Here is a 24,826-nt window from a genome sequence, read left to right as displayed (position 1 = left end):
AAAAAAAGCTAAAGGACAGTGCCTAGGCCCTGAGTTCAAACCTCAGTACTGGCAAAAAGCAACAACAATAACAAAAAGAGTATCTTTTTTTTTTTTTTTTGCCAGTCCTGGGGCCTGGACTCAGTGCCTGGGCACTGTCCCTGGCTTCTTTTTGCTCAAGGCTAGCACTCTACCTCTTGAGCCACTTCTGCCTTTTTCTATTTACGTGGTGCTAAGGAATCAAACCCAGGACTTTGTGCATGCTAGGCAAGCACTCTGCCACTAAGCCACCTTCCCAGCTAAGAGTATCTTTTAAAGTTATACTTTTTGATCAAATAACCCTAGTTCCTAATAGCTGCTTCTCTGGAGCAATCCCCTTTTCTCTTTTCTTGTTGGCAAAGCTCATTTCTCATATTGGGGGCCAGAAAAACTAGATACTGGTTTCCCCATTTTCCCTTATGGTTGGTAGAAACTGTGGTCAGCTCTGGCCAATAAACCCTAAAAAGATATCTGCTTAGAGATTCTGAGAATATCATCCTCTGGATAAAATATTGGTGGGAGGTGGGGGAGAGAAAGCAAAAGAGGAGGAGGAGGAAAGAAAGGGAGAGAGAGATGAAAACAATCTCGGTGAGTCCCGTCCTTTCTTTGAATGCTGTCTGTGAAAGTGATAATCTAAAAAAGAAAAGCAGCACGTTGAGGCTGCAAAGCAGACAAGGAAGAGCCTGGGCCTATGATGGCATCACTGAGTGCCTTCCCCAGCCTGGGACTGCCAACCTTTTTCTGTTTTGTTGTCGTTACTATTTGTTTTGTTTTGCAGTACTGGGATTTGAACTCGGAGCCTCATCTCATCTCCAGCCTTGTTTGTGTGTTATTTTTGAGACAGAGTCTTGCTTCCTGCCTGGGGACAAGCCTGGACTGTGATGTGAGCCTCTTATTTTTTGCTTCCCACCATAGCTGGGATGACAGATGCACACCTCGACACTCAGCTGCTTTGGTTGCGAGAAGGGTTCACAGCCTTTTCTGTTTGGGCTGACACAGAACCACCATCTTCCTGAATTCAGCCTCCCAAGTAGCTAGGGTTTCAGGCATAAAGCCTGAGATAACAAAATACCTTTAGTGTTTAAATCATTTTTAGCAGCTTCCTGTTCCTGTTCTGAGACCTGTCCTCTGAAGGGAACAGGCCCAAAGAGTGACAAATAACTTCTGCACAATAATCCTTCAAGGGTTTAAGACAGTAATCCATAATGGTATCTCCATTCCCGTGTGGGCTCCAGAGCTATCGCTTTCCCATTGAATCTGGGCAAGCCTTCAGTACTGACTTGAATAATCACATGCCGTCCAAGTGGCACTGTCCGCTTTCATCAGCTGTCTCTTAGGATGGCGGCCCTGGGAACCCAGTACCGTGCTGTGAGGAAGCCCAGGTCACACCAAGAGGCTACTGGGAGGATGCTGAGCCTCCTGGGCCTCAGCCCGGGAGGAACTCCCAACCAAGAGCCAGCACTGTCTGGGGCCAGCATGGGGGCAGCCCCAGCCCTCAGCAGGATGCGCCCATGGATGCAGAATTACAGAGGAGCCTGCCCTGGCCAGCTGCCCACGATGGAGGTCATGGGCTGGAAAGATGTGATTGCTGGTTCAAGTCTCCCACTTTGTGGTGGCTTATTACCCAGCAATAGATAATCAAAGCCCTAACTCTGTGTGTGTGTGTGTGTGCGTGTGTGTGTGTGTGTGTGTGTGTGTGTGTGTGTGTGTGTGTGTGTGTGTGTGTGTGTTTCTGGGGTTTGAACTCAGGGCCTGGGCACTGTCCCTGAATGTTTTTGCTCCAGGCTAGCACTCTACCATTTGAGCCATAGCTCCACCTTGGGCGTTTTTGTTGTTTGTCTGTATTGGTTAATTAGAAATAAAAGTCTCAGGAACTTTCAGCCAGGCTGGCTTTGAACTGTGATTTTCAAGGATCAGCCTCCCGAGTAGCTAGGATTCCGGGCACAAACTTTTAAATAATAATGACAGCAGATGCTTGCTCAGACCCACCTTCACATTACCTCATGTAAGCATAAATAAAAAGAAAGGGAGGGAGGGAGGGAGGAGGAGGGAAGGGAGGGAGGAAGGAAGGAAGAGAGGGAGGGAGGGAGGGAGGGAGGAAGAAAGGAAGGAAAGGAAGGAAGGAAGGAAGGCAGGAAGGAAGGAAGGAAGGAAGGAAGGAAGGAAGGAAGGAAGGATGGGAGGGAGGAAGGAAGGAAGGAAGAGCCCTATGGACAGGCACTGTGGCTCAAGCCTGTAATCCTAGATACTCTGGAAGAATAGACTAAAGGATTGTAGTTCTAGGCAGGCCCAGACAAAATGCTAGTAAGACCCTAACTCATATAAAAGATGTACTTGTGATTGAATATACTTGTGAATAAATCAGTACAGCTCAAGCCACTCATCCTTATCCCTTTGTCAACCCTGCCCTGCCCCTAGGGGGCCACATTTGCCAAGGGACAGTCAGGGGTGTCACCACTCCCCAGGTATTGAATGAGGTCGTCGGTGGGTGGCCTCCCATACAACCACCAATCATCTTCTTGCTGCCCAGTCCCTCCCTGCTCCTGTGGACTGGGAAAGGAAGAGCCCACACCCTGCCACTTGAGCCACGGCTCCACTTCAGGCTCTTTGGTGATTAATTGGAAATAAGACTCTCATGATTTTTCCTGCTTGAGCTGGCTTTGAACCACCATTTCAGATTTCAGCCTCCTGAGTAGCTAGGATTACAGGTACCCAGCTAGACCAACTATTCTTATTAAAAGATAGGTTTGTGGACTTGAGTAGGAAAGAAATTCTCATCTTTTTTTTCACTAGACTTTAGCTATATTTTGAACTTCCTTCTCCAATTGAGCACTTTACAGGAGTATTTGCTCTGCCTATGATGTTCCTAATCAGTGGAAATCAGTTCTTTTTATAGCACATTGTTGCAGCGGTCTCAAAGTAGTGTTTATGCAACTTGTGATTTGGAGATGATAGTAGCAATGGGGCCTGCTGTTAGGCCTTTAATAGTTAATGAAAAGTACAGACATTACAGTAGCACACGGGATTTTTTAAATAGCATGTGTGGTAGCCATCGAATGTACCTCTCAGGGCTGGGGATGTGGCTTGCCTAGCATGCATGAAGCTCTGGGTTTGATTCCTCAGTACCACATAGAGAGAAAAGGCCAGAGCTGTGGCTCAAGTGGTAGAGTGCTACCCTTGAGCAAAAGAAGCTCAGGGAGAGTGCCCAGGCCCTGAATTCAAGAACCAGGACTGGTCAAAAAGAGGAGTGCACCGCCCAGGCCTCCAGATGCAGAGGGTAATCCAGCCAGAGCCCCAGATGCTGCTTGCTGAGCAGAGCTGGGACCCACACCTTACCAGGCCTCCTCGCCAGGCATGAGCCCCCACAGCCTGACTGAATGAATGTGCCTTGAACTGCTCTGAAGGGACTTCCCCAAACCTGGGTCCTTCCTTCTTTCCTTTTTTCCTCCCTTCCTTCCCTCCCTTTCTCCCTCCCCCACTCCATCCATCAAGGTCCTCTAGCTATATTCCCCTCTCACATTCGCAAAATGCTGGCATGCTTCATGTTTCTGGGCACCTGTTTCTTGGAGGACTAAGACTAGCATGGGTGGATAGCTGTCTTCCAACATAGTTGCTTTCTTTTCTTTTCTTCTTCTTCTTCTTCTTTATTTATTTATTTATTTTTTTTTTGTCAGTCTTGGGCCTTGGACTCAGGGCCTGAGCACTGTCCCTGACTTCTTTTTGCTCAAGGCTAGCACTCTGCCACTTGAGCCACAGCGCCACTTCTGGCCATTTTCAATATATGTGGTGCTGGGGAATCGAACCCAGGGCTTCATGTATACGAGGCAAGCACTCTTGCCACTAGGCCATATTCCCAGCCCATAGTTGCTTTCTTTTATAATCAAATATACTTTATCCTCTGAAAACCACCATGGCTATGGTTATCTCTAAGTTCATTCATTGTGTAGCTTAAATGCATACAGGCTTTTCTGTTGAGTGTATCTCAATAATGGGGATTTGTTTTATTTTACTGTGCTGTACTGGGGCTTGAACTCAGGGCCTGGGCACTGTCTCTTAGCTTTTTTTTGCTCAAGGCTAGTGCTCTACCACTTGTGCCACACCTCCACATCTATATTTTTGCTGGCTATTGTCGATAAGAGTCTCATGGACTTTTGTGCCCCAGCTGGTTTTGAACCTGGCGCCTCAGATCTTAGCCTCCTGGGTAGCTAGGATTATAAATGTGAGCTATGTGTGATGCCCAGCTACAGTCAGGTTTAAGCAGTACCACTTCCCAGTGGCAGGGAGAAGAAAGGATGTTCCCTGCCCTTCTGGAAGTAGTAAGAAAAACAGCTAACTATTGGGCACTTAGAGCCAAGCCCTTGACACCCCTGATAATTCTCGTATGCAACATGTATAATTCAGTGGTTGTCTCCACCTTCTAAGGCTGGCTGTGACATCTGAGCTTGTGGGCGAGGAGGAGGATGTGGGTTGGTGGTGTGAGTAACCTGTGTGGGGTCACAGGGTCATGGGGTAACAGGCCCATGAGTGATAGATGCACAATTATCTAGAGCTGACTAGACAGCACTGCTCCTGGGACTAGGCCTTGCTACACAGGGAGAGGGTGAGCAGGGTGCGCACACGCAGAGCAAAGATCCCGCCTCTTAATTACAGCTGTCGCTGTGTGTGCTGTTAACAAAGGCCTTGGGCTGGGAAAGGAATCGACTTAATATGCAATTGCTCGTTCCCAATTAGCACAAATTATCATCTGTCTGAGAGGAAAATGTTGGGAGCTGGAATCCACTCCTGGTGGATGGAGGGAGCTCACGTGCCACACCTCTGCTGCCAGCCACAGCTCTGCACGGTGGCTTCCCAAGGGCTCCCCCTCCCCCGTGCAGCCTCCCTGGTTTGGGGTACCCTCTGGGCATTTTCTTCTGCTCTTCCCTGCCCAGACTCCCTTTCCAGGAACCTGCACTAGCTAGCTAAGCCTGCCAGGCAACCCCCTGTGTCTCTTCAGCTCCACAGGGAGGCTGCTCCATCCCACCCTGCCCTGCCCCTTTCCTGGTCCCTGGCACCTTCCTGGGCCCAGAGAATAGAAGCAGGCCTTGATGATGTCCTTCTGGGCAGTGAGGGCACACAACTGTGTGGGCAGCCAGCAGCCACAGCAGGAGGAAGGGCTGGCCTGTTCACAGGTGCTGCGCCTCCTTGCCTTTCACCCTCCCTTCTCTTCCCTTCCTCCCTCCCTCTCATCTTTCACAGCCTCTTTATGTAGCCCAAACTACCCTCAAACTCATGATCCTCCTGCCTCGGCCTCCAGCGGGCTGGGGGACAGGCGTGCACCACCATGCCCGTCCTTCTACTCCTTTTTTATTCCTGAAGGGCTTTCCCTTCCTCCCGTTTTCCTGAGTTTAATACTCATTCTTAGAGTCCTAAGGCTTACTGAGCACTTGGGTGTGTTACCCGAGCTAACTCGATTACACACGCAAGGCTGGGATAAGTACTGCGGTGTATCCCACTCTGCAAGTTGGGGGCCTGGGGTACAGAGAAGTGGGCTGACCTGCCTGAGGTCACACAGCTTAATAAGTGACTTCACGAGGGCATGGATCCAAGAGCCTCATCTCTCCCTTCTTCCAAGAAGCCACCCCCGCTGGGGAGGCGCCCTTGCCACTTCCTCTCTCGGTACTGCTCTCTTTGGGGATCCGCAGCACCCCTGTGACCACACGCGTGTGCTGGCTTGAGGGGCCTGCAGGGATCCGTGCCTGGCCGCTCTACCCGCCCCGTGCCCAGCACTCACGGGCTTCATGATCCAGGTGATCCCGGGGTTCTTCCGGAACTCCTCCACGAACAGGTGGTACTCGCAGGGCATCTCGAAGGTTTTGGGGAAGAAGTCGCACTTGGCGGCCTCCAGCTTCCCGGCCTCGCGCTCCAGCTGCTTCCGGAACCGCTTCAGGTTCTTCACCATGTAGTTCTTGCGGGTGAGCTGGGCGGCCGAGCGCGCGGTGAGGTCCCGCGCGCCGCGCCCCTTCCCCGGCCCTGCCCGGCCCCGGCCCCCCAGGCCCGGCTCACCTCGTAGTGGTTCCGGAAGTGGCTGATGCGCACGTGCTCGTCCATATAGATGTGGTCGAAGTTCTCCCGCAGCCAGCTGACGTCACACCAGTAGAAATCCCACTCCCCCTCGCTGGTGTGGGGGGGACAGGGGTCACACGCTCAGGGCTCAGCGAGGCTGAGGGCCTGGGGCTCCCGGGGTCGGGGGTGGGGAAGGGCCCTCCCAGCAGCCTTGAGCACTGTCCAGGAGGAGGCCGTGGACGCTCTGGCTGCAGATCCGGCCCCATCCCACCCGCTCTGCACCACAGCCCCCCCCCCCCCACGCCCTATGGCTGGGACATGCCTGTCCATGCCACCTGCCTGGGGCATCCGTTGTCTCCTGATTGAGTCACACCCGTAAGCTCTTACTAGAACCCCAGGTCTCCTCTCATTAGACCGCAGAGCCACCCCAGGAGGGAACAATGATCTGAGCTCTAAGGAACAATGATGCCATGCTCAAAGAAGACTTGAGGCACCAGTCCCCACGCCTGGCTGGGCCACGTTCTAACCCTGCCCCTCATCACCTCGCCAAGGAAGGGTCAGCAGGTACCCTACCAAACTGATGCCAGCACCGGGGCGCACAAAAGTTACGTGACAGTCAGGAGTTTGTGGCTCACGCCTGGCATCCTAGCTACTCAGGAGGCTGAGATCTGAAGATCATGGTTCAAAGCCAGCCCAGGCAGGAAAGCCGGTGAGACTCTTCAACCACCATAAAACCAGAAGTGACGCTGTAGCTCAAGTGGTAGACAGCTAGCCTTGGGCTGAAGAGCTCAGGGACAGCACCCAGGCTAAGAATTCAAGCCCCATGATCACCCCAATAAATAAATAAATAAAAGCACTGCTAGTACCATGGGACTGCTTCTACTTTTTGAGACGGGGTTTCACTGTATGGCTCACACTGGCCTGGAACTTGAGATCCTCCTGTGCAGACACCCAAGTGTTGGGATTCATTACATCAGGCATGTTTCACCATGTCAGGCTTAAATAATGACGGCTTTGCTTTATGCTGGGAATCCAACCCAGGTAAATCCTTGTACAGAGCAATATCACTAAGGCATAGCCCTACTTCCATTTTTTTTTTTTTTTGCCATTCCTGGGACTTGAACTCAGGGCCTGGGCACTGTCCCTGAGTTTCTTTTTCTTTTTGTTCAAGGCTAGCACTATACCACTGGAGCCACAGCGCCCCTTCCAGCTTTTTCTGTTTATGTGGTACTGAGGAATCGAACCCAGGGCTTCATGCATGCTAACATGCACTCTACCACTAAGACACATTCCCAGCCCCCTCCAATTTTTTTAGTTGAAAAATTATAGTCAATGCTGGGCACCAGTGGCTTACATCTATAATCCTGGCTCCTCAGAAGACTGAGATTTGGGGATCCTCACTTGAAGCCAGTCCAGGCAGAAAACTGTGAGACTCTGAACATCCCTTTAACCAAGAGAGAGTTTGAGGCCAAGGTGAAGCCCTATTACTACCACTCCCTTCAGAGTCTTCCAATGCAGCCCAGGCTGGTCTGGAACTCATGAGCCTCCTGACTCAGCCTCCTGAATACTGGTATTACAGGGGTGCTTTACCAGGCCTGGATAAGCAGATAAACTTTCAGATTTGTTACAGAGCAATCACACCTGGAGCCATGGCCCAGAAGTTTGGCTGCATGTTGTGAACAGAGTTCACTTTAGAATTTCCTTGTGGCTGTTGATTGGGTAGCTCTCCTGAGGGCTGCACCACACACACAGGAGCCTGTGACATGGAGACAGTAGCAGCCTAACACCAAGCTCAGAAGTGGCAGTGGGGATGGACTGGCACTGTGTGGTGACTTCTGTCAGTACATGGGTCTCAAACCTCCCACCTCCAAATACAATGTTACAAGTTTCATAGACATGTCCATGTTTCATGCTCATGGACAGGGAGGGGAGGGGGGACTCCACAGAAATGGCAGGACAAACCTATAATCTTGGGCTGGGGATATAGCCTAGTGGCAAGAGTGCCTGCCTCGGATATACGAGGCCCTAGGTTCGATTCCCCAGCACCACATATACAGAAAACGGCCAGAAGCGGCGCTGTGGCTCAAGTGGCAGAGTGCTAGCCTTGAGCGGGAAGAAGCCAGGGACAGTGCTCAGGCCCTGAGTCCAAGGCCCAGGACTGGCCAAAAAAAAAAAAAAAAAAAAAAAAAAAAACCAAACCTATAATCTTACAAATGCTATCGTGGTGATATGAAAACATTTTCATTTAAGCAAATGAGTCAGCCTAAGTACACTGCATACACCACGCACAGACGGCAGCACACTTGGCTGACGAATGACACTGGAGTCAGAAATTATATTCCCAAGTCAAGTGCCAGTGGCTCACGCCTATAATCCTAGCGACTCAGGACACTGAGATCTGAAGAGCATGGTTTGAAGACAGCCTAGACAGTCTGTGAGACTATTATCTCCAATTAACCACCAGATAACCAGAAATGGCACTGTGGCTCAAAGTGATAGAGTGCTAGCCTTGAGCAAAAAAGCCTCGGAGATGGCGCCCAGGCCCTGTGTTCAAGCCTCATGATGGACAAAAACCCACCCGAGGCACGTCACTGTGCTCTGTAAACTGCAAACACATAGCCACACAGTCTGGGGTATAGGATGGAATGTTCATCCAGGCACATTGGCCATCTTCTCCTTCAACTTGGGCCATGCCAGGCAAGGACCACCAAGCAGCAGACATGAGCCCTGACTCTGCTCCTGCTACATACTACCACACGTGTGTATGTGTGTTGGCCTGCCTCCCTGGGCCTCAGTTTCCCTACTAGGAAAAAAATCAAGGAATGGAAAGTCTGCTCAAGATGGGGGGGAGCGGGGAAACCAATAATAAACAAATAAGCAAGGGTATAAATTCCTTTCACTCAGAAGGATAGGTAATAAATGAAGAACAGATAGATTGAGTTAGAGTTCCCATTTTGGAATTGTAATGACAAAAAATGATTTAAACACACACACACACACACACACACACACACACACACACACACACACACACACACTGAGCACCAGTGATTCATGCCTGTAATCCTAGCTATTCAGAAGGTTGAGATCTGAGGAGGATCACAGTTCAAAGCCAGCCCAGGTAGGAAAGTCCATGAGACTCTTAAACACACACACACACACACACACACACACACACACACACACACCTAAAAGTAGAGCTGTGGTTCAAGTGGTAGAGCACTAGCCTTGAGCAAAGCAGCTCGGCAATACTGCCTAGGCCCTGAGTTCAAGCCCCAGGACTGGCACACGCACACAAAAAGAATATAAAATCATTCTGTGAAAATGTGTTGATGACAGAACATTTACAAAGTGTCCAAGTAACTTTCCACAAAGAGAACTAACTAGTTGAAAAAAATTAAAAAGACAAAAAAAAGCAAATTTTCATTGGTGATTCCTGGTGGGCTTTGCTTTAACTTGGTGATGGAGGACACATCCCCGTTGGTAAGACACAGTGGCATCGAGATCCCTGCATGTGGCACATGGGGGCTTGGGGAGGCATGGCACCGCTATGTGCCATTCCTGCCTCAGGCTGGCGGCGGAATGTGCTTGACTAGCATGAGTAAAGCCCTTGGTTCCATCCTTAGTGCTGCAGAAAACAAAGAAGCTGCTAGGATAGGGTGGAGTTACACCTGACCCTGCACACAGCTGGGTACAAACCCTAGCTCAAACGTGGCATGCCTATTCCTCTGTGCCCAGGTTTCCAATTAGTGAGGTGGGGAAGGTAAGAGCCCCCATTGGAAGACTAGTGAATAATCAATGTTGCTGCAGTGTCTGGTAGGCTTAGCTATTGCTACGCAACAGGTGTTGATTGACTAGCCCTCAGATCCCCTCCTCCTCCTCCTTTTCCTCTTCTTCCTTCCTTCCTCCTTCTTTTCCTTCCCTCTTCTCTCCTCCTTTTTATGCCAACATTGGGGCTTCAACTAAGGGCCTGAGCCCTGTCCCTGAGCTTTTGTGCTTCTACCACTTGAGCCACACCTCCATTTCCCAGATTTTTGCTGGTTAATTGGAGATCAGTCTCTGGGTCTTGTCTGCCCAGACTGGCTTTGAGCTGTGATCCTCAGATCTCAGTCTCCTGAGTAACTAGGATTTACAGGCATGAGCTACCTGCACCTGGCTTCCTCTCCCCATTTCTACAACCTAATTTCAGTGTTTCCCTGGGAAATGAGGTGGATATTTGCCAGATTTCCTTGCAGCTAGGTGAAGCTAGGCTAAGATCTTCTGGCAAGATGTGACTTTAGGATTTGTCCTTCCTGTTCTTGCCAATTTCCTGCCAGCTGCTACCTGGAGTCTGAAGGAAGGCAGGGTCAGAGCTGCACATGGAATCTGAGGCCTTGCTCAGAGGCAGGCAGAGTGGAAATACAGAACTAGACAGGTCACTGTGTGGTGCCCTCCCCATCCCTGACTCCCGATATGGACCTCAATGGGACCGACCGATACACAGCCACCCTGTGGAAGCCTTTGTTGCAGGCATCCCAACCTCAGCCTCACTAACACCAGCCAGCCAGTCTGTGTGGCCCAAGTCCTTGTTTCTATCAGGAGCCACTTACTGACTGTCCAACTGCCCTGCAAAGGAACCGCACACTTTCTCTGTGTGGTCTTAAGCAGTTGGTCAGCAACTCTGAAGACAGCTTCATCTTACTGGGTGGTTGTAGGGCTCACATACCACCGAGATGACGTCGCGGATGCACCTCACACATTTGGGTGCTAATGAATGACACTCACTTTAGACAGATTCTGTGGGTATCCAGGGAAGAAAAAACTCAGGAAGACAGGGCCTGAGACACAAAGGGGAGAAGGAATAGAGTTGGGCTGGTGGTGGGGGTGAGGTCTAGGGTGGGGCTGGAGTCAGGGGAACTTACTCTTTCACTTCCACCCATCCTGGCCTGTGGCGTAGAACATCCATGAGTGTGTTCATAAGAGTTGTCTTGAACCGGACTAAGGTTCTCTGCTCTCTGCAAATCAAGGCAACAGAAAGAACACTTGCTCAGGGGTCAACCTTTGTACTAGGATGGTCCAAAGATGGGAAAGGAAGGAAGGTCAAATTCCCCAGCTAGAATTCCAAAGCCAAGGCCAGAAGCCAGTGGCTCATGCCTATAATCCTAACTACTCACAAGGCTGAGGTCTAAGGATCTCAGTTTGAAACCAGCCTTGGCAGAAAAGTTCCTAACACTGTTATCTCCCATTAATCACCAAAATCCAGAAATAGAGCTGTGGCTCAAGTGGTAGAGCACCCACCATGAGTGAAAAAGCTAAGGAACAATGCCCAGGTCCCTAAGTTCAAGCTGTAGTACTTGCGCACACACATACACACACACACACACACTATATATATAATATTATTATATTATATGTTTATATAATAATTATATTATATGTTTATATAATATAATAATATTATATATAGCATATATATATATATATATATAAAACAAAGAAAATCTTTGAGGGATGGGAATATGGCCTAGTGGCAAGAGTGCTTGCCTCATATATATGAAGCCCTGGGTTCGATTCCTCAGTACCACATATATAGAAAAAGCCAGAAGTGGCACTGTGGCTCAAGTGGCAGAGTGCTAGCCTTGAGCAAAAAGGAGCCAGGGACAGTGCTCAGGCCCTGAGTTCAAGCCCCAGGACTGGCCAAAAAAAAAAAAAGTGAAAAGTGAAGAAAATCTTTGAGTTGTTGGAAAGTAGCAAGTATTTACTATGTCCCAGGCACAATTTGGCTGCTTTCCATGAGCCACAACAGATGCTTGCATCATATGACAAATGTTTGCAAGGCCTCTTCTGGAACTTCATCTGGGAAGATGGAACAGATGAACTTTCTCCCATTCCTCCTACACAGACAACTAAAATCCCTAAGCAGTGTGTAGGAAACAGACTTAAAATGACTGAAAGGAGAGAGGAAGGCAGACCAGACCAGTTAGGGACCTCAAGTCCAAAGGTGACACAGTGAGAATTCCTTGAGTTTGCTTTTTGTCTCATAAAGAAAAAGCCAGCAGTACTTATATGAATTGCTAATGGGCACATATAAAAAGGAAACCAGCTCTTCAAGCAAACAACAAACAAACAAACCAGCTGTCTAGCCAAAGGATGGAATAAAAAGCAGACAGACAGACAGACAATAACTGTATGTCCATTTGTGCTAGAGAAGGCCAAGCGAGGAGTCTAGACTTCCTAGGAGATTAAAAGATAACCCAAGGGGCTGGGAATATGGCCTAGTGGTAAAGTGCTTGTCTCGTATACATGAAGCCCTGGGTTCGATTCCTCAGCACCACATATATAGAAAAAGCTGGAAGTGGTGCTGTGGCTCAAGTGGTAGAGTGCTAGCCTTGAGCAAAAAGAAGCCAGGGACAGTGCTCAGGCCCTGAGTTCAAGCCCCAGGACTGGCAAAAAAAACAAAACCAAACAAAAGAAAAGATAATTCAACACCACTGCTGGGGTGGCCCCAGAGAAGGACAAGGATAAGGCTGTGCTTTTCCCTTGCTCCCCCTCCACACTTGCGCACGCGCGTGCGCGTGCGCACGCGCACACACACACGCATATCTGTGTCATTGGAGGCCTTGTAGGAAATCTGGACCCCTATTCACAGTCATGAGGTGTCCCTCCTACTGTAGGGTGATGCTAAAGGAGACCTACAGGAGAACTAGAGATTAATAACATCGCAAATCAAAAGTGAAAGGTTAGTTCTTGGAAAAGAGGTATGTTTTTTTTTAAATTGACAAATCCATTTATCAGACAATCTGACTAAGAAAAGAGAAGACACAGTTCCTGGAGGAGTGAGGAAATGGGGTTGTACTACAGACTCCACAGACTCTTCCTCCAACACCTGCGTGTAACAGCCGGAGAGGATGAGGTCCTGCAGAGCACACATCACAGCCCATCTGGAATAAAACATGGTGTTCAAACAGCTCCACAACTACGAAGGAAATTGAGGTCATCATTTAAAAACTCTCAAAAGAGACATCTTGGGGTTGGAGGTGTGGCTTAGTTGGTAGCGCACTCGCTAATGAGTGAAAGCAGCTGTTACAGAGCCAGACTTGGAAAAAAGAAGAGAAAGAAGACATCTCCAGGCTCAGAGGGTTACCCTAGAGAATTCTCCAAAATGTTAACATCAGATTCCACCCCAATTCAACACAATTTCTTCCAGAAAAAAAAAGAGGAAGGAGGATAGATTTGTGAATCTAGTACATAACCTGATCTCAAAATTGAACAAAAACAGCACACAAAAAGAAAGCTATAAGTTGGGTGTTGGTGGCTCATGCCTGTCATCCTAACTACTCAGGAGGCTGAGATCTGAGGATTGTGGTCCAAAGCCAGCCCAGGCAGGAAAGTCTGTGAAACTCTTTTTCTCCAATTAACCACTCAAAAACCAGAAGTGGTACTGTGGTTCCAAGTGGTAGGACACTAGACTTGAACAAATAAGCTCCGGGACAGTGCCCAGGCCTCAAGTTCAAGCAAAAAGCAAGAAAGCAAGAAAGCAAGCAAGCAAGCAAGCAAGCAAGCAAGAAAGAAAGAAAGAAAGAAAGAAAGAAAGAGAGAGAGAGAGAGAGAAAGAAAGAAAGAAAGAAAGAAAGAAAGAAAGAAAGAAAGAAAGAAAGAAAGAAAGAAAGAAAGACGAAAGCTATAGACCAGGACTGAGGGTGTAGCTCAGTGACAGAGCACTTACTCAGCATTCCCAAGGCTCTAGGTTCCATCTCCAGCACCAAAAAGAAATAATAAATAAATTTCAAAATCAGCAAATAGAATTCAGCAATACATACAAAGAATTGTATACCAGAGCCAAATGGATTTTTTTCTGTAGGTAAAGCTGGTTCAATATTGCAAAATCAATGTAATCTATCATCTTAATAGGTGAAAGAAGGAAAATCACATGATCATATCAATTGAGGCATAAAAAGAATTAGACAAGCCTGTGATCTCAGCTACTCATAAGACAGGAATTAGGAGAATCTTGGTTTGAAGCCACTTCAGTCAAAAAGTTGTTTTTGATTCTCATCTCAACTAATAAGATGGACATGTTGGTCTATGTCTGTAAGCCAAGCTACATGGGAGGACATAGGTAGGAGGATGGTAGGCAGTGGCCTGTCCCATACAAAAATGTGAAACCTTACCTGAAGAGTCATTAAAGCAAAAAAGAGCTAATGATGTGGCTCAAGTAGTAGATTACCTGCCCAGCAAGTATGAGATGCTGAGTTCAAATCCCAGCAGTGCAGAAAAAAAAGGGAAAATAAATAAACGTATTTGACAAAGTTAAACATCCATTCAAGATAAAAACCTAGGAAACATCCCCAGTGTGATGAAGAACACTGAAAAAGCAGGCAGCTAGTATTGCAATGTTGGACGAAAGGAAAGGCCTTTCGTCTCACCACTCACCCAGTGCAGTCCTGGAAGTCACCACCACCACCAGCCCAACAAAAGGAAGAGGACCCATGCAGATCACCAAGGAATAGAGGAGGCTGTTCACTTTGTTGTTGGTGGTGGTGGTTGTGGGGTGAACTCAGGGCCTAGGGGCTGTCCCTGAGCTCTTTTGCACAAGCCTAGCACTTTACCATTTTGAACCAAAGCTCTACTTCTGGTTTTTGAGTGGTTAATTGGAGATAAGAGTCTCACAGAGACTTTGCTGCCTATCCTGCTTGGAACTGCAGTCCTCAGATCGCAGCCTCCTGAGTAGCTAGGATGACAGGCATGAGCCACCGGGGCCTAGCTGTGACTATGTAAAAACTCTCAAGCAACCTAAAACAACTCCTGAACTCATAGAGGAGTTCAATTCAGTCAAAGGACATAAGACCACAGATAAGTCAACTGCAACCCCATGTACAATCAGTGCACACAGGAACTGAAGGCGTACAGTCACTACACAGCTCAGCAAATGCAGGGCAGGGAATAGAGTTACAGTACCCAAAAAAATGTGAGTTATGTTACCGTGAAATAAGAGTATTATTGAGGGTCTGGGTTTTTTTTGGTGACACTGGCTTTTTAACTCAGGGCCTTGCACTTCCTGAGCAGGTGCTCTACCGTTTGAACTATGCTCCTAACCCTGTTGTAATTTTAAAAATGAATAAGTATTTTACCAATTTAAGTTTCTAATATAACTATTGATATATACAAGCCACATAAACATGTTAATTTGGATCTACAATTATTTTTAAGTTGTAAAGGAATCCAGGGTTCAAAACTTGAGGAACATTGTTACAAAGTAACTATTTCAAAAACAAAGTAAGACCTGGGCATCAGTGGCTCATTCTTGTCATCATAGCTCCTCAGGAGGCTGCGATCCAAGGGTCATAGCTTGAAGCCAGCCTGGGCAGGAAATTCCATGAGACTCATAGCTCCAATAATCACACACACACACACACACATACACACACACACACACACACACACACACACACACACACACACACAATCTAGAAGTGGAGCTGTGGCTCAAGTGATAGCCCTAGCCATAAGCAAAATTGCATAGGTACAGCGCCTAGGCCCTGAGCTCAAGCCTCAGGACTGGCACCACCACCACCACCATAATCATCATCATACACAAACAAACAAATAAAAATAAGAAGTCGGGGATATGGCCTAGTGGCAAGAGTGCCTGCATCATATACATGAGGCCCTGGGTTCGATTCCCCAGCACCACATATACAGAAAATGGCCAGAAGTGGCGCTGTGGCTCAAGTGGCAGAGTGCTAGCCTTGAGCAAAAAGAAGCCAGGGACAGTGCTCAGGCCCTGAGTCCAAGGCCCAGGACTGGCAAAAAATAAATAAATAAATAAATAAATAAAAATAAAAATAAGAAGTCACATGCAGATTATCCCATCATTCCACAGATGGAGGCAGGAAGACTGCAAGTTCAAGGCCAGTGAGGGCTACCTAGCAAGAACTGGCTAACAAAATAATCATAATCAATTAAAGAAATAGGTTTAACTAAAACTCAACAGAGAAGATCAAATAGATACTAAAAAAAAAAAAACAGAAAGAGATACAGTTTTAAAATCCATTAAGTTGGAGAGAATGGTGGCATCATACAAACACCAAGTGTTCCCGAGAATGTGAAAAAAATGACAATGATCCCACATTGCCACTGAGAACAACCTGAATAGGCTTTGGAGAGCAACTTGGCATATCAGTGCCATCAGGTACCATGCCAAAAACCTACACATCCAAGTTTCATGTGGAAGCCATTTGGTGGCTTTTACTAAGGTATATGTCTGGACCTCTGTGAGTCTGCCCTAGGTGGGCACCTGCGTATCTACTAGGATGCTCGCCTAGAATTGCAAATGCTTTCTCATCTACAATTGCAAATGCTTTCTGGAAAAGAACCTATAGCACTTATAATTGAGAGGGGCAGTCTGCCCACATCCCTTAGACATTCTCCATTTCTGTGCATGCCAAACCAGCAGGCCCCTGCCAGTCCCTGCACCTCTCTCTCACACCATGGCTCTCTCTGGCTCCAGACTTGCTGGACCAGGACTTGGTCTTTGCACAGCAGCGCACACCCAGGGGAGCTGGAGAGGAATCCAGCTCTAGTCACTGAAGCAGATGTGCAGTGTGTGTGTGTGTGGGGGGGGGTGTCCCCACACTCTCTCCCAGGAATCCCCAGTGGGATGGATCTGCCCGCCCACAACAATCCCCTATCAGCAAAGGACCCCTCGCTGGCTTCCTTCCTCCCCCACTTCCGGTGCTTACTAGGATCTCTCTCCAAATCAGCTTGTTCACCCTTGTCTCCAGGTCTGGCTCACAACAGAACATTCAAAGCAGTTACAACACATCCAGAGCTACAGGCGTCTATGAGGGTAAGCTCAGAAAGCACAGTGTCAGGGGACAGAAGCAGGCTGCAGAATAGTAAGACAATATAATGCCCCTAGCATAACTTACTGCCCTAGCTCTCCTACAGATCAATTTAGATCAATAAACCATTGCCCCGGGTGTGCACAATGCAAACTCCAACAACCACCCAACAGCTTCAGGAAAGTGCACTGCTCACCTCTGCCTGATGCAGATGGATTTGTTAGGAAATGCAAAGAGGCCCTGCACGCAGGCTGCACTGCATACAGAGTGACAGGGGGCTGGGCCTGGGAGACACTGGAGGCATTAGGGCATCCGCAGGGTTGGTAAAGGAGCAGGAGAGCAGAGAGAGAGAGAGTGAGCCCCAGAGGCCCGCAGGCGGTGCCCCGAACTATCTGAGGATCTTCTTCAGCAAGTCATTTCGCCTCAGCTTCAGTTTCTCCATGGACAGTATCAACAGTAGCGTCTATTTCAAAGGGTGGTAGTATGGACTCAAGGATATGATACAGAGAAAGCAAGTAGCCAGGGTCTGGCACATAGGAAGTACACAACAGATGTTTATTATTATGACTACTTCATCATTATGGAATTACCATTAGAGCAGTGTCACTGTTACCATTATAATTCTTGAAGTAAAGAATGTAGAGAGAGATTGAGGGAAGGGGGAAGGGAGGAAAAGGGATGCAGGGAGTGAAGGAAGTTACTCCTGTATTTACAGACTGAATGGGACCACTCACCGCTCCTTTCCCTTTGACAGTCCATGGCCCTTGTAGTTTTGATTCTGCAAGGAGGAAAAGGAAGAAGAAATAACTGGCTTTGCATACTCACCTTCCTTTTGCCTGGGCCCTGACATGGAAAGGCCAGTGTTGTCAGATTCTCATCTACTAGTCATCATGAGCCCAGAAAACTGGGACAGAATTTACCTATGTGCTTCCAATGGACTCCTCAGTCACCCAGGGCCCACGTCATGGTAGGCTTGCTCCACAGGCAAAACCAATGCCAGGTGCCCACAGTGGGCGATAGGGAAATCAGTCCCTCAAAAAGGAAGTGCAATTGTATTCCATTTTTTCATCCAAGCCCCTCCAACTCATCCAGCATTCATTTGTCAAGCCATGCTAATCTTCTAAACATCTCCTCATGAATCCTATTTCTTGCTTTCAATTCTATTTTTCCATAGGTTGCACCAGAGCCTTTTTTTTCTTTTTCTTTTTGTTGGTAGTGGGATTTGAACACAGAGCCTAGGCTCTGTGCTCTGAGCTCTTTTGCTCAAGGCTAGCGCTCAACCACTTTGAGCAATAACACCACTTCGAGTTTTCTGGTAGTTAATTGGAGATAAGAGATTCACAGACTTTCCTGCATGGGCTGGCTTTGAACCACAATCTTCAGACCTCAGCCTCCTGAGTAGCTAGGATTACAGATGTGAGCCACCAGTGCCTGGCTCCAGAGTCTTTGATTGCAAACATTTTCCTTTGCTCACTGACTCGTACTAGTATGTCTGTCAAAATTCAGTCAACCATGTGTGTTTGGATTTATTGCTAGACTTGATTTTCTTTTGTTTACTTACTTGTTGCTGTCCTTATGTCACTGTCACATTACCTTAATTACTGTAGCTTTCTAGTAAATCTTGAAATCAGGTAGCATAAGGTAGCAACTGTTTTTTTTCCAATGTTGTCTTTTCAACTATAAGTCCTTTGCATTTATTTCATCTATTTTGGGTGCTGAGGGGTTGAACCCAGGATTCTGTGCATTCTACATGTGTTCTATCATTGAGCTCTATCCCTCTATCAATATAAGTTTTAGAATCAGCTTGCCAATTTCTACTAAAAGGCACATTGAGATTTTGATTTGAATTACACTGAATGATGATTATAGGTCATTCATGGGAAGAACTGATATCATAATGTACCGGGTCTTCCATGAATACAGTCCATATCTCCATCAATCTATATCTTTAATTTCCTTTCTAATACTTTCCTATTTTCAATATAGATGTATTGCATGTTCTAAATTAATTTTACCCATAGGTATATGATATTGAGATGCTGTTTTACAAAGTATTTTCATTTCATTTTTACTTAGTTGATGAATGTAACTTGTGATAGGCAGAATAATGGCACCCCCCGACAAAATGTGTCAATGTCTTACCCGTAGAACTTGTAAATATGCCACCTTACAAGGCAAAGGGGAAATGAAAGATAGCTTTAGATTGCTAATCAATTGAGCTCTTTTTCTTAACTACACTGCCCAACATCTAATACAGTGTTGGCTACAAGAGATGACAGCAAACAGTGACAACAGCTTGCTCCTGCCGTTAGGAGCTGTGATTCAAGTAGTACAACACTAATGCCCAGAGTTCAATTCTCAATACCAGAAAACAAAAACCAGATGCAGGTTCTAATATTTGTCCCCTACCAAACTGAGCACATTTATTATTAAGAGTCCTTAATTTTCTGAGGGTTTATCACAAACAGGTATAATTAGAATGTCATTACTTACGTAACTCAAGCATTATGAAGGTCAGAGTCATGGTTCCCTGAGACCTGAGACCCCAAGAACCAAAACTTCCATGTCTTAGAAATTCCTAGACTAGCCTAAAGACCCATCTAAGGTTAAGAGTTCTGGGGAGAGATTTGCTTTTGTGTGTGTTTTAAATATGCTATTACAAAGTACACAAACAATAATAGCCAGCCAGCAGGAATTGCTGAGTAGGGCAAGGCATATGAGGAGAGTACAGAGCTCCAGCGCCCTCCCCCTCCCCCAAACATCCACACCCTCTCACCCCTCCCAAGTGATCAGAAATCTATCCTGAGGCTCCTAGAGAGAAATATTTTTCCACTGAGCTCCCAGCTGAGGGTGACTAGCCTTCTAGTTGTCTTCCACTGCCCAAGGGTAAACTGATGCTATGGGCCACAGGGTCAGGAAACGAGGAGAGCCCTCAGTCCTGTGCAGTGGGCCCCACCATGCATCTCCAACCCCTAAAGCCTCTTTTTGTGGGAGAGCAAACTTCTTCCAAGGGGAAGAAAGAAATAGGAGTGACATTTTTGTTTTCCTTTTTTAATGTGCCTTGGAAATCTGTTACACACACACACACACACACACACACACACACACGGCCATATAAACTCAACTATTTCCAAAGGTATCTGTTATATTTTAATATAAGTGTGTCAGGAGTATTTTCAAGAAAGCTCATCTGCCATATTGCCTGAAATAGAAGTCCTATTACCATCTTGATGTGAAAAGCATTTCCAGGGATATGAATATTTCCCCAAACTACTAAAATAGTGCATTTAAATTTTACAAAATCTTTAGCAAATAGCCTTTGGGGGGAGGGGAAACAACTCAGCTGATTTGATTCTCACATTGCTTCGTACAAACTGGAAAGAGGGCATGAATGGCACAGTTGGTGCTGAGTCAGGAAGAGTACTTGCTCACGTCAGGGCCAGCTTCCTTCATGCCTGATGGTAAGGCGTGCCACAGGCCTTGCTTCAAGCCTCCTGGGGCTATCTGTCAGGTGGAGACATGCATGCTGAGACCTTCCACAGGGTGGCTAACATTGGACCAACCCACCAGAGGCAGCTTCACTGCCAACCTGGCTCCTTCCACCCTTGCTTCCTCTCTGCCTGAGTCAATCTGTTACCTCCACATGGCCCTTGTATAGTTCCCAGCATGCCTCAGTCTCAGAGCTGAGGCCAATGGGTCCAGGCCCTGAGAAGGGGAGTTGAAAGGTTGAAGCACAGGGCATTCTGACCTGACCCTCTCTGGACATCTGTTTGCAAAGGCAAACACAGTCTATCATGCATACTCTCTTAATATTCCCTAGATGACTTAAAAGAAACCCCAAATTTCTACATAAGCATGTAGGTAACAGTTGCTTCTCTATCCAACAGAAACAATGAAATACAATAATGTCACAAAGAAGCAGTCTGCTATTATTTCCCTCCCATCCAACATGGGCCAGCCACATTGATACTCTCAGGATAAACTGCTGACTGCTAAGACCTGCTTGATCTGTGTGATTAAAGAGCATTATTTTTCTATTGAGAAGTGGGCATGCACAATTCACAATAGCTAAAATATGGAAACAACCCAGATGCCCCTCCACAGATGAATGGATCCAAAAAATATGGTACTTATACACAATGGAATACTACATAGCGATTAGGAATGGTGAAATATTGTTATTTGCAGGGAAATGGTCGGAACTCGAACAAATAATGTTGAGTGAGACAAGCCTAGAACACAGAAAACAAAGGGGCATGATCTCCCTGATATATGACTGTTAACAAAGGGAGACGGAGAGACAGTAGAGACCAAGTCTGTGAATACTGTATATGTTCTTGATACATTGTATATTGCATATATGTCAACCTGACCTAGACAAGGGATAGAAAAACAGGTTGTAAGATATCATAAGAAATGTACACACTGCCCTACTATGTAACTGCACCCTCTTTGCACAACACCTTGTAAAAAAATTTATGTCCAATTAATAAAAAAAAATAAAAAAATTAAAAAAAAAAAGAGAAGTGGGCATGCTTAACATCAGGTAGCTGAGGTGGAGAGAAAAATGAAGAATGAATTCAGTATACATCTAGTGAGTTAGAAGAGAAGGTATTATGGGGTATGAGGAATGGGGGAGTCAAAATGGAGCACTGTTTTGTTTTTTGGGTTTTTTTGCTTGAGCAATTACATGGGTAGTCCTACAGTAGTAATTCAAAAGTTATCACCTCAAAGTTAGCTCTGAGCTGGGCGCTAGGGATGTAGAGAATGGAAGCTAGGTCCTAGAATCTGGCAGGGAAGACAGACATGAAACAGACATCCACAGGAATAAACAGGGGACATACAAAGCACTCTGAAAGCAGATAAATTTGTTTTTTGTTTGTTCTGTCAGTACAGAGGTTTGAAATCAGAACCTCACACTTGCTTGCCTGGCTGGAGCTCCACCACTTGAGCTCCTCCAGCTGTGTGTGTGTGTGTGCGCGCGCGCGCGTTGGAACACTACATAAGCAGGTTGGTGGTAGTGCTGACTCTAGAGTAATCCATTTGTCTTTCTTCTTCGCGTCTTATTTTTCCTAGTCTTCGAATGGAGCTGGCCTGACTGCCCCTCTAGGGCAAGAGCTTGTCTGATTTACCTCTGTGACCCTTGGCCAGCAATGAACTTGGAAAAGGCACTAATGAGGTTGTGCGGATGGGTGCACAGACAGACCATCCATCGATGGTTGCATGGGCGGGCGGCGGGATGAAGAGTCTCTGAAGGCTTCTCCAGGTCAGGAAATCTGGAGTACGGTTAAGACAGCTCAGCTAGGTAACTTTCCCGCCAGTAGGCCGGGCTCGCGGGGGCACGCGCAACAGCGCAGGTGTGGCGCGCCGCGGCATGCCGGGACTTGTAGTCTTTCTTCCGCTCTCATATGCCTCCCCCCCCTCACCCCTCGGAGCCCGAAACCATCCACGAGATCCTCCCTCCCCAGCTCTGAATCCCTCCTGCGGCTCCTCTCCCACGCCCTACAGACCACAAAAGCATCTGGAGTGCTTCCACTCCTACCTTCGGTCGTGACATGACACTGTTCCCCGGGGCCCGATACAAACCGCCAGCGCGCCGCGGGCCAGCCTGTGAGTCTCGTTGCCAGGGCGACGGAGGGGGCGCCCGGACTTGCCACTCCTGATTGGGCGATCCAGGGACACGCAGGCAGGCCCCGCCCAGTCCAGCCTCAGGAGATTCTTGGGCGTTCTGGCCGCCCAGGTCCCGGGACTTTGTCAACTCCCGGCCCCACTTTTCCGTGACCCTGGGGTACACCTGGCAAGTGGCTGACTGCCTACTGCGGGTACTTACTGTCCAGTGCCGCCCTCAGGTCTAAGCTTTGCATCTGAAAAGACTACAAGTCACTTTCCGTGAATGAAATAACATGGCTTCCTTATTCAAGTCACCGGGTCATTTGCTAACATGAACAATCAATCACTATTGCCCGTGCTTTTTTCCCAGTGTGGTAGCATATGAGTGTAATCCCAGCATCTGAAAGACTGCGACAGGATAACAAGTTGGAAGTCAGCCTGGGGGGGGGGGGGTGTACATAGTGAGACCCTGTCTCAAAAAGAAAGAGAGAAAAAAGAAGTCTCCTCTGTCATATTGGTTGACTGGGATAGAAACAATATTACCATGTTTTGTTGCACTGGGGTTTTAACTCAGGGTCTTAAGCTGTGTTAAGTACGTGCTTGATCACAAGTCACACTCCATCCCTTTTCTTACCTTAGATATTTTTCAGATAGGATCTGGAGCTTTTGCAGGACCTACTTCAGAACCCAATCTTCCTACCTAGGCCTCTCGTAACTGGGATGAAAGGCACACACCACAGTTTGTTAGTTGAGATGGCAGTATCACTTTTTGCTTGGGACTTGAACTACAGCCTTCCATATCTCTACCACCTGAGTATTTGGGATTACAGGCATTGGCAATCTTGCACATCACCCCTTACCGTCTTGATTCAAAATACAACACAATCCTTGTACTGGTGGCTCACACTTATAATTCTACCTGCTCAGGAGGCAGACATCAGAGGATTGCAGTTCAAAGGCAGCTGGAGCAGGAAAGACCAAGAGAGTATCTCCAATTAGCCACCAAAGCTTCCAGAAATTGAGCTGTGACTCAAGTGGTAGAGTATTGCCTTAAACAAAAAAGCTCAGGAATAGGGCTCAGGACTTGAGTTCAAACCCCAGGATTGGCATGCACACACACACACACACACACACACACACACACACACACACACACAAATACAACCCATGCCAGGTGCTGGTAGCTCATGCCTGAAGTCCCAGCTAATCCTGAGATCTGAGTATCTCAGTACAAAGCCAGCCTGGTCAAACATATATGAGATATTCTTATCTCCTATTAGCTAGCAAAAAACTGGAAGTAGAGGTATAGCACAAGTAGAGGTATAGCACCACCCTTGAGCCAAAAAGCTAAGCAAGAGCAGCAAGGCCCTGTGTTAAAGCCACAATACTGGCATAAAAGAAAAGCAAATGAGGAAAAACAGTCCAGAGATAGGAAACCATCCTTGTCTCTTGAGCCCTTTCCATCTGCAATCCAGAAATCACATTGCTCATCCTCTGCTTTTGTTCTTAAGAGTTTCTGGATCCTTACTGTCCCACCTTTGTCTTTCACTGACTAGGGCCCTCATCTCAAGATCAGCTGACTAGCAACTTTAATTCCATCTGCAATCTTACTTCCTTCCCCTTTCCACAGAACATAATATAGTCCCAGTTTCCAGGTAGCAGAGAGGGACATCTTTAGGGAATCACTTCACCGCCACCATAGTGAAGGATTTTAAGCAAGGGAATGACAGGGTGAGACCAGCCTTTTAGCATCTTCATATTAATGGTTTTGTAAAACAGTGACTTCATGACTTAAGGAAAATTGTGCTTTGCAAGAACTAACACTTTCATCAAAGTCTCAACAGTTCCTAGCTATTAAAATGTGCTAAGTCTGATAGCTACATCCTTTTGTTTTCCCTCAAGACTTTTAATCTGACATGTGACTTAGCTGTTTCCACCTAACTACTGAGTAGGGTTTCCAATGACTGTTATAATTGCTTTATGGATGAGGAAACACACTCAGGGACACTCACCTGCCTAGGCTGACAAAGCTACTTAAGGCCAGAACCATGATGGAGACCTAGTCTTGAGGCTCCTTTACCCATATTTCTTTATGATGGACGCCAGGAGCAGGGTATTCTGGGAAACTCAGGTCGATGTCAATACTCTGCTTTCATCTCTGTGGCATGGATTGTGATCTCCAAGACAGAGTCACCCTGGAATTCTTCCTTTTCTTCCTTCCTCCATGTTGAGTGCCTCCCTTCTTTCCAGCTTCTTTAGTGTACTCTGTTTTAGGGTTCCATCATCTCACCAGTGCTGCTGCAGTAGCCTCCTCGCTGACCTTCCAAAGAACC

The 24,826-nt window shown here is 47.1% G+C and overlaps 1 protein-coding gene across 2 annotated transcripts in view; it reads right to left on the bottom strand.

Annotated features, from left to right (window-relative positions):
* Ttll9 (tubulin tyrosine ligase like 9) overlaps positions 1-22,484 on the bottom strand; it is a 40,170-nt gene extending 17,686 nt beyond the window's left edge. For both annotated transcript variants that reach the window (XM_048348978.1, XM_048348977.1), the window contains exons 1-5: positions 22,426-22,484; positions 17,618-17,661; positions 10,962-11,054; positions 6,061-6,172; positions 5,789-5,974 (exon numbers count right to left, since the gene is read on the bottom strand). In XM_048348978.1, coding sequence (XP_048204935.1) covers positions 5,789-5,974; positions 6,061-6,172; positions 10,962-11,054; positions 17,618-17,661; positions 22,426-22,440 — 450 coding nt within the window. In that variant the 5' untranslated portion in view covers positions 22,441-22,484. The remainder of the gene's footprint in view (positions 1-5,788; positions 5,975-6,060; positions 6,173-10,961; positions 11,055-17,617; positions 17,662-22,425) is intronic.
* Between the last annotated feature and the right edge of the window lie 2,342 nt (positions 22,485-24,826).

The sequence above is a fragment of the Perognathus longimembris genome, chromosome 6 (assembly GCF_023159225.1).
Source record: "Perognathus longimembris pacificus isolate PPM17 chromosome 6, ASM2315922v1, whole genome shotgun sequence".
In the NCBI taxonomy this organism is placed as follows: Eukaryota; Metazoa; Chordata; class Mammalia; order Rodentia; family Heteromyidae; genus Perognathus; species Perognathus longimembris.
Note: the sequence above shows the minus strand (reverse complement) of the source record. Positions and strands in the feature narration are given on the sequence as shown.